Source organism: Haemorhous mexicanus, chromosome 9, assembly GCF_027477595.1.
Source record: "Haemorhous mexicanus isolate bHaeMex1 chromosome 9, bHaeMex1.pri, whole genome shotgun sequence".
In the NCBI taxonomy this organism is placed as follows: domain Eukaryota; kingdom Metazoa; phylum Chordata; class Aves; order Passeriformes; family Fringillidae; genus Haemorhous; species Haemorhous mexicanus.
The window spans coordinates 18350818-18365614 of record NC_082349.1 but is presented as its reverse complement, the minus strand read 5'-3'; the positions used below and the strand labels follow the sequence as shown (position 1 = coordinate 18365614).

Sequence of the window (14797 nt, the reverse complement as noted above, 5' to 3'; positions counted from 1 at the left end):
GTTTTGATTCATTATACAAATTTTGAGAAATAATGCCTAGATTATCTGGTGATTAGAACATTACAGATTCATTCATCTTGGATCACATATTAGAGTTTGAGTAGATGAACTCAGCTTTCTTACATTATCTTAACACTAAAATTCAAGCAATATTTTCTTGGCCCCAGCTCTAACTTCCACTCAAGGGTAGTAAGCCTCCCTGCACAACAGACGCTGCAAACAGAAGCCCTAATTGGGTGATTGGGGAAAAGGAGTGAGCTCCATAAGCATTAAAAAGTAAAATCTTCCAGTAGTGCATAAAGTAAAAATTAACTACTGCCAATGTTCTTATCTGGGGAAGACATTTTTAGTTTACTAACAGTTTACAGAGTGCTCAGGTTATCTACACTGGAACCAACGTTTGCTCTGATGAGACTGATAAACTGGATACAAGAGCTTGACAAAAACTAAACATTAAATGCACAGAGGCAAATAATGCAAAGGAGAATTTACCTGAGAAATGTATTACATACAGACTTGAAAAACCTGGTAACCACATGCTTCCCTTTGGTTCTCCTTGCATGTTACTGACTCTGCCCTAATTGTTCTAGTAGATGAGCACAAAGTCTAAAGGAGCTGAATAGAAACCTCCCGAGACAGAGACACAGCCTGGAGAACCAACTGACAAAAAGTGTGTTCGTAGTGCAGGGAACTTTTAAGAAACATGATACATGATTCATTCTCCCACATAAAGAGATTTGAACAACTGAAGTTGGGACTGTAACAGCTCAATGTCTTTCTCCCCCATCCATCTGCTCAAAGCCTCTCTGATTGCATGTTTGTGCAATTTCATGCTGTTGGGGTCTGATTTCACTTCCTAAAAATACTTCAACTGAAAGCTTGTTGTTAGTATCTGTGCATATTTTTTCGCACTTGTTCTAAAGCACTGTTTGTGTCCTGCCTTCTTAGACCCTATGAAAATGCTGAGTGTGAAACATCTTTAATCCCTGACCTGCTTGCTTAATTTCTCAATGCACAGTGATTTTGGGTAACTGTGGTAGGGGAGAGAAGGTATCTCCTCCTTTTTGTCTCCTTATTCAACCTGTTAGAAATACAGGCAACCCTCCTTTATCATGTTGCTTCCTCCACAAAGCTTTTTTTTATTTTTCCCTTCTGGAATGTATTTAATACTTTGGAAAAAAAAATCTGAATAGTCATGGCTTGAGAATTAGAATTTTAAATCAAGCAGACTTGTGATATTAGAGCATTTCTGTTACCCTTTGCAGGTTTCAAGGCAGCTTATTCAACCTTACAGTCTCACCAGGAAGCTAATGGGAAAGCCTTACAGCAATCTTCACAGGGAAGTTTCCAAATGTCAAGTGTCACCTTTCCAGCTGTTAGATGAATGGGTTGCCCAAGGGCATTTATTTGGATGTGCAGCCCTTGTAAAATCTGGTTGCTGTGGTGCAAAATGCTGTAATTTGGCAATTTACTTCGCCAGTGTTTGGAGCTGGTAGAAATTTTAGTGACTGGAGGAGTTTGTTTTTAAAGAAGTTGTTTAGAGAAGGATTGTATTACCCTACTGTTTATAGGGACAGGTGTGTGCACGTGTGCCTGCCTTTGTGCTCGTATGTGTGCGCATGCACTCAGTTCACAGCTGAGCTGTATCCTGGAAACTTCCAAAAGCAAATGAAAAAATACCCTCGCATACCACCTTGCTTTCTCTCTGCTGTGAGATTCTAAAGCAGGCAGCCATCCTGTGAACTGAGTGTCTGAATCAAGTGCACATGAAATTTTGAATAAATGTATTGATAGTGTCTGTGTTTAGTTAAGGAGTAGGTAGCCATTTCCAAAATCACTGTCGCAGCACCAGGATCTATAAATGATGCAGTCAGTCTTCATCAGAATAAAACTGTTCCATAGGATTTTTCAACTAGTCCAAGACAATGTCAAAGAGTGTAGCTCAAACCCACCATCCTGACTACTTGCAGAATGCAGTGTTTGAACAGCACGCTGCTTGTATCCCAGCCTACTCCAGGCAAAAGGCTAAGCGAACAGATGGGGCTGATATGTGCCCTGAAACTCCAGTCACTGCAAGCTCTGGCACGTGGTCAAGTCAGGCGTGAGATCCAGACTCCAGGACTCTTCAGCAGAAATGCCTTATGTTCAATGCTGAGAGTTATTTACAGAAGCTTCTTGGCTGCTCTTATGCTGGAAACTTTCTGTCATTAGTTGCCTAAATATCTCCTGCCTCTTAACATATTCCTCCCACTATACGAGGCATAGGTTCATCTCAAAAATTGTTGCCTGCAGCTGTGTCAGGTTAGTTTCTATAAACATGACCGGTCAAAGCCTAACTAAGGATAGCTGTAGTAGAACCTGTCAGGAAACACAGTCAGTCTTCCTAGAACCATTCCTTGCAAGGCTTTAGAGATCCAAACAGAATCAGCCCAATTCATGCAACCTTCTACTACTCACATTTTCTCACAATTCAGCCTTCTTTTGTCATTCCATGAATGACATAAAAATTTCAATTAAGTAATCTTAGTGGTTTATTTAGTTTGGGGATTGTAAGCCTTTGCTTTTGTCCAATGGTGACTTTTTGATCCTGTGCAGAAGCAATACAGGCTGCTGTTCTCTTCTTAGGCCTCAGTTACCATTCATTTATTTTTGATGTGTGAATGGATTTAATTGTTTAATAGTTATATTCAGGGTAATTCACAATTATTGCAGGACTAACTTTTAATTTTCTATGCCTATCTTTAGAGTAAAGACACTTCGAGTATTTTCATCTTGGATGACTGTGCCAGTCTTAATGCTTCACTCCTGCTCTATTCATGCACTTCCTGTGGGCTATTTTCCCATATATGACAGTCAAGCTGCCATCTTCTTCGCACAAAAATCCCTCTTTAAAAGTGTCTTTTTTTTCTAAATCACAGTAAGTTTTCATTTATTTAAATCCATTTTCTTCTTTACTGTAACCTTCCACTGTGGAAGTTTCTTTTCTATTTTTCCTAGACTGAAATGTACATGATACGTTTAGAGACTAGAGGCCTAGATCCCAACTGATATAAATTGCACTTCACTAAGACATTATTCAAGATGAATTTTGAGCACATCACAGTGTTATTTTGAACCACTATTGTATATTTTCTATTTTTTCTTTACCTATGCTGTCAGAAAATATATGGGCTTTGTGTCTGAAGAGTATAGTGTTGATTCTTTATCAAGATTGACCATTCTCATATGTTCCTTGAGCATGCATTATACATTATTGAGCATGAATATACATTATTTCATAATCAATACCAGAATTGAGAGGTTCCCAGGAAGCTTGAATTGGAAGCCATTAGTTATGTTGTCTGTTTCTTTTCAGGATAACTGCAGAAAAAAATGAATGTTCCTTTGTTTAGCTAGAACAACGTATGAAACACTAGCAGGCAACAGCAAAGCACCATTTGCAAATAAGGCGAATTAAAGGCAGGTTCAGGAAGCCTGGTAATTTAGTTGCTTGCTCCTGAATAAGCAATATGTCTGTTACAGAAAGAGAAAGCCAGAAAGGAGCTGAGAAAATCTCTCTCAGAGTGGACTGAGCCCTGAGCAAACCTGCTGTAGCAAGGATGCTGGACAAGATAGTCCCCACGTGTCCTTCCAACCATAACCATTCAGAGATTGCATGAAATAATATAAACATATTTACCACCAAGTTAATTAATGGAGAGAGGATAGCAGAAGCAAGGGAGAAAAGACATGTTTTAAGATCAGACTTCAAAATGGAGAAAGCCAGAGTAAGATGGAAGTATTCAGGAAAACTCTTCCAGGCACTAAGACTTGTGGAGAAGGCTCTCTGTGAAAAATAACAGTAATACAACTACTTGATTTCACAGTCTGTCTTTGTTAAAGGCCAGAAAATGTAGTTACACCGTATCACTCTGGTTAGGAATTTTCTCCATCTAAAGAAAATTAATGGCAAAAATTTCATCAGGTCTAAAGCTGAGTTTCTGTCTCTCAGCCCTGTGCTGCAGCTCGTGTACTTTTGCCTTCAGGCCAGGCCTTTACCCTGTTTAGGGTGAAGTAGACCCACTGCTTGCAATGTGCTGGGGATTTTTCACCATCCTGCTCCAGTCTCCAAAAAATTGTCATGACTGCAAGAAGTACCTGCAATATTGGTAGCTCAGCTGGTTGGCATCAAATTAAGAGGAAGAATGAACCACACTTTTTGTCCTCTACTTCTGAAAATCAACAGAAGAGTTATTATAAATAAACTCTTGCCTGCAGGCTTTCTTTACCTATTTGTTTGTGCAATGTCAGGGAGATCCTTCATTATAAAGATGATTTCACTTTCAGCAAGCTATATACCATTTTTGTTTGCCAGAAATTTTTCTTTGTAGAAAACAATGCATCAAGGCTTATAAAATATATTTATTTTATAAGCATTGTGCTGAAAGTAAAGAAACAGCAAAAAAGGAAGTGATAGGAAGGAGGGAGATAAATCTCCAAAGATGTATTGCCACTGACTACTGAACCTTCAGCTGCATCCTGCCCCTGTGTGTTTTTAGATACTTGGTTTATTCCATTGAAACCTTTCATATTTCTCCCCCTGCCACCTCTGCTTGGGTGACTTCATCATCAGCAATCCATTAGGCAAATACTGTGGGGCCTGAGTGCACGTGGGTGGAATTCTTTGTGGTTCTGCTCTTTGGAAGGGAAGTAAGGCAGGAGAAATGGGCCCCTGTGTATAGTTTGGGAAGTGGCTTTAGTCTGGTTTAAATGATGGCATGCAGGAGGCCAGGCCTATTCCTACATTTCATACATGGGTTATTTTCATCCATGGTGCTTTTTTTTTGTTTTGTCTTGTATAGGATATAATTTCTGTTTTGTATAGGATATAATTTCTAATTTTACCATAGAAAGGTTGCTAGGAATCACTTTCAAGCAGCGTTCATTTTAGGTGATAACAATTTTTAGAGATTTAATTGTCCTGCTTGGGCAAAGAAACAGTACAATGGAACTTCAGCTTCATATTCAGCACTCTCTGCCTATTTGTCTATAGCAAATTCTATTTACAGTTGTACGAGCTGTGAATTGTTTGTGATCAATCCTCAGACTGAAATGTATTCACAGAGAACATTTGAATGATTCTGAACAGCAAATTAATTCAAAGTAGAAAATTGCATTTATTGCTCACACGTGTGCAAAGAGTGGAGTTGACCAAACAATTTTCCCTAAGTCTGTCTTTGATGTGATTCTGTAAGAATGAAAATCAAAGATTTTTTGTAAGAGTTCAGTATATCAGCATTGATTTCAGCAGATTTCCCCACTTTCAGATATGTGGGAGCCAAAAGTGCTAGCATTTAAAAAATGCTTTAATTTGAATTGTGTGATCCAGGATTTTCTGGTTTGGCATTGCAAACAACATTTTACAGTTGAAATATTAGTTAAGAAAAACTAAAAAAAAAAAAAAAAAAAAAAAAAAAAAAAAAAAAAGAGAGAAAAAAACAGTTAAAAGGATGAAATCAAACTCAAAGTAATAAAAAGACAAAATTCCCCCCTATCCCCCCCCACCTTTTTTTTTTTATTTGCCAATTAACAAAAGCTTTTGAGATGTAGAATGCCAGGCTGTTTGGTTTTGGGAGAACTGAGATTCTCCTGGTGTAGAAAAATAGCCCTGTGGGGTATGACATGGAGGAAGCAGTGAGCACTTAGGAAAGAAGAAATGGGGCATGTTTGGCTTTTTATGAAGTGTAACTGCACTGGTCTCCAGCTTAGAGAGATCAGGATACTGAAGTTAGTTTGGTCCCAAGTGTTAGGGGTCTTTAGAAATTAGCTTTTCTCAAAATGTCCACCATTAGGGACCCATTCAGGTTCACATCATTCAGGTTAGGACAATTCCACTACTTTCAGTGCTTTTAAGCCATCAGAAAATTTGACCCCAAAATGTATCCTCTTTTTCTGAAAATTAAAAGATCTGGGGTCAGAATAGTGTGAGGGGAATCCATACAACCCCAAAACGAAACAGGCACGAACACTCAGGTTTTAAACCAGCCTAGGAAATAAAAGGCACAAAAAAGGACAAAAAACTCCTCATCCCATCTTTGCTCTTTTAGTTTTCACAGGTAAAAATTGATTAAATAAGTTCCCTAAAAAAAAAAAAAAAAATTCAAAAAAACCAAAAGGCAGCAATTTCTGAGTGGCTGAGGTTTTTAGTCTGCTACTGAAAGTCTTCTCCAAACTTCAAGTACTGGTTCTTTTTGTCCTGCTGAAAAAAGTCTTCTTTTTAAAGATAGAAGAAACTGCTGTGCTCTTAGCTAGGAACTTACTAGGAGCACAGACAGTGTAGGGCTTCACTGTGTTAGATGTTCCTGCTTTGTTTCTTTGTGATTTTATTGAGTCAACCATTTGAGTGAACAAAGATTTAAATTCTACCCACCACAGCCTGATCAGGATGCTGTTCAGTATCCAAACATGGAAAAAGCTTTTCTCTCTGCAATTATTATTTTATTAGATTCAACATATACATTGAATGCTTTTCACTGACTCTTCAGAGTAAAGCCTCTTTCAAATGAAAACAAAAGTGACTGTGGTGGCACAGCCATAATGTGTATGATGTTTTTGATGGCAATCAGGCACTAACTTTTTCAGTCTTGAAGTATAGTCATGCTACTACATTTAAATATAAACCCAGCATTCGTTTTGCATAGGTATGCCATTGTGTAGGCTGTATAAAAATCTTTCAAAGTGGGGGAAAAAGGTTCAGAGGTTCAGAATACATAGAGTTAGGGCTGAGTGATCCTCCACATGATGCTTTCCCTCATTTTTCACAATTTCTTATACTTTTTATAGATTGGCACCTGAGAAGAGAACTAGAAAGGGTCTGTCTGCATACCCTGGGTTTTTTCAATCTCACTGTTACTGACTGCTGTAGGGAATAGAAATGGCTCCTCAGAAAGGCTGAACAAACCTTTGGACTTAACCAGGCTTATCAGTACAGGATGTAAAGTAACTTTTTCTTCATTATTTTTGTTACTGTCAGTGTTATTTCCAGCATAGCATAGTATTTCAATATTTCAGCATGAAGACTGTTTGGGCTGCAGATATTACATAGGTGAATGTTTGCATGTTTTGCTGATTTGCAAGTCTGAACACAAAATAGAGTACTTGAACTTTGGGTTATTATATATTAATTATTCCCTTATCAGGATTAATAATAATTTGTTTAAAAATAGATCAGGAAAAAAAATCAGTGGTTTAGTATTATTGTTTGTTTTGGTTTTTTTTACAGTCCTTACATGGTGTTGCAGTTTCTACAGTTCCAGAACTACCTCTCTTCTATACTCCTATTGATTTAGTGGATATCAGTGTAGAAATGGCTGGATTGAAGTTTCCAAATCCTTTTGGCCTTGCCAGTGCAACCCCTGCTACTAGTTCTTCAATGATTCGAAGAGCATTTGAAGCTGGATGGGGCTTTGCTGTCACTAAAACATTCTCCCTGGATAAGGTGAGGAAATATTTTAATATTTTTTAATATTTTATGTGTATTTTGCATGTAACCATATCTTTGTATAATTGAAGACTCTAAATCTTTGGGGAATGGTTCTGTTATACCTGGCTAGCATGAAATAGCAGAGAATGGTTATGATGCATTGTGTAGTTCAGCTAGTCTGCGAGCTTTCCACAGTGCAGTGACACAATTTCGGGTTCTGTTTGTTGTCACATTCCTCCCTTATATTGCCCCAACTTCTAATGTTAGTCAACAATTAAGTGGAAAAAATGTTGTGTTTTTTTTTTTTTAAATACTGCAGTGAAAATGTTTTCTGTGAAGGATCAGAATGTAAAGGGAATGAGTACCAGCTTTGTCACATAACTCATGAAAGGCAGATTCTGAGCCAGAGGCAGCCAAGATTAGCCATTGAACTGGAGGTGCAGCTGCAATGTGCTCATGTGGCTGCAAGGGGGAGGCTGGGTGGGAAGTGGAAGAGAAAGATGGTGGCAGCATAAAACCAAGCCTAAGGAGAGAAGAACACAGTGACATCAACCTTCAGTAACATGTAGTGGAGGAGGAAGGACTTTGAGTGTGGTGCCTTATAAAAAGCATTTTGTGCAGTTTTAAGTGTGTAACTTCTTTTTTGAATTCAGGAGAATTGCTACTTCTTTTTGCTACGTTCAAAATGATGAAGTGAGACTGAGCAAGAAGTTTAGAGAGTGAAAGAAAATAACAGCTTTGATAAACAGATCACAGAGAAAAGAAACAGGTTTTGAGCTGAGATGTAGATATGGTTTGACTTGTGGAGAGAGGAAGAAAAGGTGAATCCTTGAACATAGGCCTCAATAACAGTATGAGTAACAGCCATGTATTGTTAGCCAGTAACATAGAGTAGTGTGGGCTGAAGAAAGCTTTTGAATTTAATTTGGATACAAGGGCCTTTTATTCTTGGTTCAGAGGGGGGATATATGAGGGTACTGATGGATGGAGCAGAGAAGGTGGATTTATTCCTCTTCCACAACTTTCCATGGGTAAGTACCACAGGTGAATTCACTATAGTGGGTGCCCCTCTTGTATGGGGAAGGTCAAGAACAAAATGCAGAATACTGTAAAATGTGTCAGGCTGGATTCTGCTGTCTCTTACACCTGAGGTAGCCCTGGGGAAGTAAGTGTTCATCTGGATTGAAGTGGAAATTCCAATCTACTTCCCAGGGCTTCTTATTAAAACAGATTTTAGGACATAAATGTCGTTCAAATATGTTTACAACTGACTTACATGTATAACATACCATCAGCTGTAATTATTCAGTGCCTAGGCTACAGCCAGCCCATAGCAAGTACTGAGACTTATTTTTTTATCAGTTTTATTGCTGGTATGCTGGCAGTCCTGCCAGACTGCACGTTGATTACTGTGCATCTCGAGATCTAAACAGACACAGGCTGAGTTCCAGCTTGGGTGGGAGTTCAGGAGGAAAGACATGCATGTTGTAGGAAGTGATGTTGGTGCTATACTAAGCAGCAGACTCTGAGTCATTTCTGAAATGGCGACTGTGAAGTGTTCCACTGGATGCCACGCTCTGGAGGTGTGACTCAGATGAAGATCTTTGAAGTCTTTTTCAAAAGTATTTATAGCAATAAGATATTGCAGGTATTATTTAAGTTAGTAACTTCAGAAATGTGATATCTAGTGAATTCTATTTCAGTGTGTTATTTCTGCTTAAGCTTCCTTCTAATATTTTGATATTAAATCGTGTTGTGTCTAGTAGAACTGTGTCCCATTATTGTGTTCTTCCTAGTACTGCACTTCCTACAGGTGTATTTGTGGCATGATTTGAGATGCTTGGCTAAGAGGTGCTGCAGAAGCAAAATTGCTTTTATTTATCAGAGTAACATGGTACTTAATACTTCAAAAATAACTATTTCAAATGGGAAGAAAAAGCTCAGTAGGATACCGCAGTTCTTACATGAACAGAGTATTACAGAAAGACTGCTCTTGTAGACTTAATGTCAGAACAAGTTGTTGGTAGAGAGTTTGAAATATTACAGGTTGCCATAATGTGCTGATTTTTTTTTTTTTTTTTTGCTAATTTAGCTTTTGATTATGTAGACATAAATCTTGTACAGTTTTTAGCAGGGAGCAGAATGCTCTCTTGGGCTGTGGTACCAACAGTGGGGATTTCAGACTGAGCTGTCCTGCAGTGTCAGCTAGTCAAAGCAAACTACACAGCAGGATCAAGAGCAAAGATTTCCTGATCTAAGCCTGTGGAGTTGGTGGGAGGAGGGGGAGCAGCTCCCCAGACAGTACAGTTCCCAAGAGTGGAAGAGCTTCTGGGAAGGAAGAGAGCTTGCTAGACACAATTTTTTGGCAGCTGAAGCTTTTCCGCTTCAACCTTGATTGTATATGGTGCAAGTAGGATTCTGTGTTCTTCCCTCATGTCCTCATTTTATCTGTCCTGGTAAGGCTTAAGTGATGGGCTTCCTTCTGATTTGCCAAGCATAACCTGCTTCTGTCCCATGGGGAACTTAGCAGCTGGAGAAATTCTCCCTTTTCCAGAGCCCGTGACTGAATTTGCCACTGTGTTCAGACACTGACAGGGGAAAACAGTGAATTCCCTGTTTACCAGGGCATCCTCTGTCACTTCAGGGAAAGGGACTGATGCAGCTAAATATGAGTGACATATGGGTGGTAAAAAGCACATACAGCCCAATCACAAAATTCCCTTCATTAACTATGGTGTGATAGTATAAGGTCAGAGAGAAAAGCATGATAAATCTTGGAAGAAGGGATAAAGATAAAAAGGAGATAAAAAGGACTCAGGCTGGAGAGCTGTGATTCTTGTAAGACACAGGACTTATTTCATATGAGCTACTTCTACTTTTCTCTCTTCCATCATCTAGCACAGACAGCTCTTCTAAAACACAAGGCCAGGGATCCCTGCAGCCCATGTACTGCCTTGTACAGAGGAGCTGTTGGGTAGCAGTGCTGGAGTTCAGCCTCTGGACTGTAATTTACTCCCCTAGTCTTTCTAATCCTCGTGTGTCTTGGCCTCACCTTGAACATTTCAGATGCTGCCCAGAGGGAGTTAGCACTCAGCACACTGCAGCACACCGTTTGGTGCCGTGCTCGCTCCCTTTTTAAACACCCACGTACCTTGCTCATAATTGTCTTCATGACAGCCTTTGTAGCACTTTCTGTTTGTAGGGTAAGCATTTCAACTGGGAGTGATTCAGCAAAGTTTGTTCGTGCCTACTACTGTACTACTGTTGAAACCTACAAAAAAGTTAACGTAAGAAATAGCTGAAATTCCTTTAGGGTATTTATACTTCGTAATATACTGCACTCTACAAACTTTAGAAGGTGCTGGATATTATAGTGTAGAGCAAATATTAATCACAGGGGATTATACCTGTATGTGTCTGATGGTATCTGGGAGGGAGATAGTAACTTGTAGAATTTTATTTATTAAATTAAACATCTTTGCACGGCTGCTTTAGTATCAACTAGATTTGATTTCTTCCAGAAAAGGGAATAACTGCTTTTGAAATGAACAATCACTAGGAAAGACAAATAGTAGCAGAATAGAAGTGTCTCTTCACACACATTTTTCTACATTCATGTCTTCCCTTTTTGACTGCAGGATCAATAGCTCATTGCTCTGTTGGTTCAAATAGTATTTCTGTCTTGTTCAGATAACTGTATGCAGCAACGTTATTTGTGAATTCTGTTTGCAAGGTACTGAAGGGAAATGGGGAGCTGCATATCATATAGTCCACAATAAATGGATACCAATTATTACCTCTTTTAGAGCTTAGATGAACAGAAAACTACACGCAGAATGACACATACTGCATTAATTAGAAACATAACTGTGAGTGGGAGGGTTTTAGGAGAAGTGTTATAGTGAGCTGGTTTATTTGCTAAGAATTTATTAGTCAGTATTGTTTAGAACACAAAATTTGTATTAAAACCTGTAATCAGAAAGTTTGTATAAACATAGTATCAAAATTATAATCATGTATAAAATAGTAGTCAAAGGTTATATGAGGTGTGTACATTCCTATGCCATATTCACTACCACAGTGAGGAGTTTATAGCAGAACTTAGGGTTTTATCAGCTGAATTCAGGCTTTGTTGTTCTCTCACTGCATTGTACAGGCTGTTTAGAAAGATGAAAAAACAACTGGGTTAGCAGAAATGTTTGCTTTGATTTTTAGATGCTTCCTTCACTTCTAAAATTTAATTCTGATTAATCAGATACATCTGTCTTTATTTTGTTGTGACATGCATTGATTTGTGATGCTGTCGCTTTCAATAATGCAGAAACAGTTGCCTTTATTATAAGAACCAGCAGAAATCAACATGCAGACTAACTTCATTTTTAATCTTTAATTTTCTTCATTACATATGGAGCAAGTTGCATGGATGATTTTAAAAACAAAGCTACAATTAAAACTAAATTAAATCTGAACTAAACCATAGCGGAGGGAACTTTCTAGCCATAATATATGTTTATGCCGTTTACAGATGTAGATTTTACAATACATTTTCAGAACCATTTCTAAATAAAAATGATTGCTGGCAGAGAATTAATTAATTTTCTCAGTATATATTGCCTTTCTATGTGCTGTTATTACAATATACATATTCAGGCTCCAGCTAGTTCTCTCTCTGTACATTTGCACTGTGTGCATCTTGCTTCATAATTGAAGGTGGTAGAAAATCATAGTACAATGATGCATTGTTTTCCATAACATTAGTATTTCACAGAAGTGAATCTGTATTACAAAATGTATATTTTTGTATGATATTACAGCGTAGTAATTTAGATTAAACTAGTTATAATTTATGGTGCCAAGCCAAAAAGCTATTTAAGATGCATTAAAATGCAGAACCATGACATTTGAAATTCTGATGTTCTTAATATGACAAAGGTTATTCTATGGAGTTTTGCTATAATATGAAATATTAATATTTCACAATACAGTTTTGATGAAGTACAATTTGCCTAGCTTGCATATGATAAAGAAATTAAATGCTTACCAAGGGAGTTCAGTGAGAATTAGAGCCCCGCCTGAACATCTGCTTGAAATGTTATTATCCTGTCTTACTGACAGCATCGCTCCCTCATTGTTTTTCAAGATTGACAGCTGAATATTGTACTGATTTCTGCAGCAAATATGTCTAGGTGAACTTTGTTTAGTTTTTAGGAATTTAGAACATGCTTTTGATTTCCATCCTATAATTTTTTTTTTTATACTCTTGACATTTGTAGATGCCAGATTGAGGTCTAGAATGCTGTAGCAAAGATAGACCATTGACTTGCAACGAAATGCCAGTTGATATCTCAGTAAACAGAAATATTACTATTCTTTATTGTGTGGTCTGTATGAAAGCTGTATGGGCTTTCTTTGGGGAGACAAATGATCAGATTGTTAATGTCAAATATAAAAGGGACTGTTTGCCTTTCTACTAAACAGCATTAGACAACTTTTATTAACTACATTTTTGAACAGAAAAATTAGCATTTTATGGGATTCCTTAGCATACAAAACTCTTAAGTTAAATTATTTTCTTGTTTTACAAGTTTTAAAAATATTATTATTGGTTTTCACATTCTTAGGAGTTATATCCTTCATTTTGTTCAATATTTCTGAAAGAATTTTAATAGGAAATACAGTCTTTATTATTTCATAGTTTTTGTATTTTGAGATCAGTGCACAAAATCAGCAACATTTAGCAGAAGAGGTAAAAGGCTATGCTAGAGAGGTGCTATGGAATGTAATTATTATCTTTTAAAATGCTGTAGTTATGACTTTTTTTTTTTTTACAGAAAATGTGTTATTTAGCTATAAAAAGAGGAACAAATAATTATGTGAATCTAAGTAGCAGGAAAACAGGCTTTCCTCCTTTGTCTATGAGAAAAACTATTTCTGTGATGTGTTCAACTTAAGGATCAGATCTCATCTCTCTATTTAGTTTTACCCTACCCCATTTAAAGAAGGCTGGAGACTTCTTTGTACGCAAATAACTTCAAAAGCTTCAAAATTGCTGTCTGAGGAACTGGAAAGGGCTGCATTCAACCATTCTTTTTCCTCAGTCCATACTCCAGTGATGTAGGAGTTTGGCATATCTTCACCCTGGAAGAATCCACCTGGAGAGATGGAGCAGAGCTTGAACACAGTGAAAGAGAGACCAAAGATCCCAAGACTGAGAGCTTTAACAAAGTCATTATTGATAAGCCAAGGGCTTTCCTATCACAGCTGAAGTCTGCACCAGGTAGATGCCCACCTTTAGCTGGTGCAGGTGTGCATCTGGACACGAGTGAATTTGCATGTGAGGCACTTTGGACCATTCAAAAATCTGGTTTTGCCATCAGTAATTCTGGTTATTTTGGCCAATTAATATTGCAAATGCTGAAGATAACTGCATTTTTAAAGCAAGAGTTTAGCAACAATCTGTAAAAAGTTTTCTCTCTCTCTGTGATTGTGTTTACTACTTTAGAAATGAAAAACTTCTTACAAGTTCGTGATAAAAAATTAAACCTCTGGGGAAATGTTTAGTCCCACTCTTCCTGTAGCATTAAATATCACAGAAATGCTGCACTTCTTCTGCAGTGGGAGTCTCTTTTCTGCACAGAGTCTCTCATGGAGAAGTCTGTTATCTCAAGGCATGGAGCACAATGTGACAATTCATCAGTGGAAGACAGAGGGATCTGTCATGCAGAGGTGTTGCACCTTGAGTCAGTAAACCTCATCTGGTCTGAAGGACAGATTTTTACAAACAGAGGATCAGCAGTTTTCCTCCCATGTTATGCCTTATTTCCACCATTCACCCTCATGGAGCAGACTAAGTGTGGCTGGAACTTCTATGCCTTATGCCTTGAGCTCGTGGCATAAGTTCCACAAAGTCTGAGTTGGCAATGGCTTCTCTTCCTCAGGGCTGCACACAAAGCTGGCCAGCAAAGGCAAAACCAGATACATGTCTAAAACTGGTTCTTGGTAGGCTGCAGGATTCTCAGTTATGTCTAAAGTAGTTGGTTTCTATTCATCTGGAGATTTTTTTACACAGTATTGAGAGGTTGTTTCTTTTTCCTGTCTTTTTGTGCTGGAGTCTGGTTTAAAACAGTGTAGTCAGAGTCCATATACATATATGAAGTGTAAGTGTGAACATTAAACTTGAGCTTGAATATTTCAGCCAGCTTATGTATAAAAGACTTGTAAATCAGTCTTTAAGGTATTTTTTAATCTGAAAACTATTGTTTATTGTACTGAAACTTATAGTGCACTTCGATTGTCATAACTGAGGAGCAGTTCAAGTGTAATTCTGAAAGACCA

General features: G+C 37.8%; 1 protein-coding gene across 1 annotated transcript in view; it reads left to right on the top strand.

Annotated features, from left to right (window-relative positions):
• Positions 1-14797, top strand: part of DPYD (dihydropyrimidine dehydrogenase) — a 342395-nt gene that overhangs the window by 171738 nt on the left and 155860 nt on the right. Inside the window, exon 13 of the mRNA XM_059854310.1 lies at positions 7262-7477. Coding sequence (XP_059710293.1) covers positions 7262-7477 — 216 coding nt within the window. The remainder of the gene's footprint in view (positions 1-7261; positions 7478-14797) is intronic.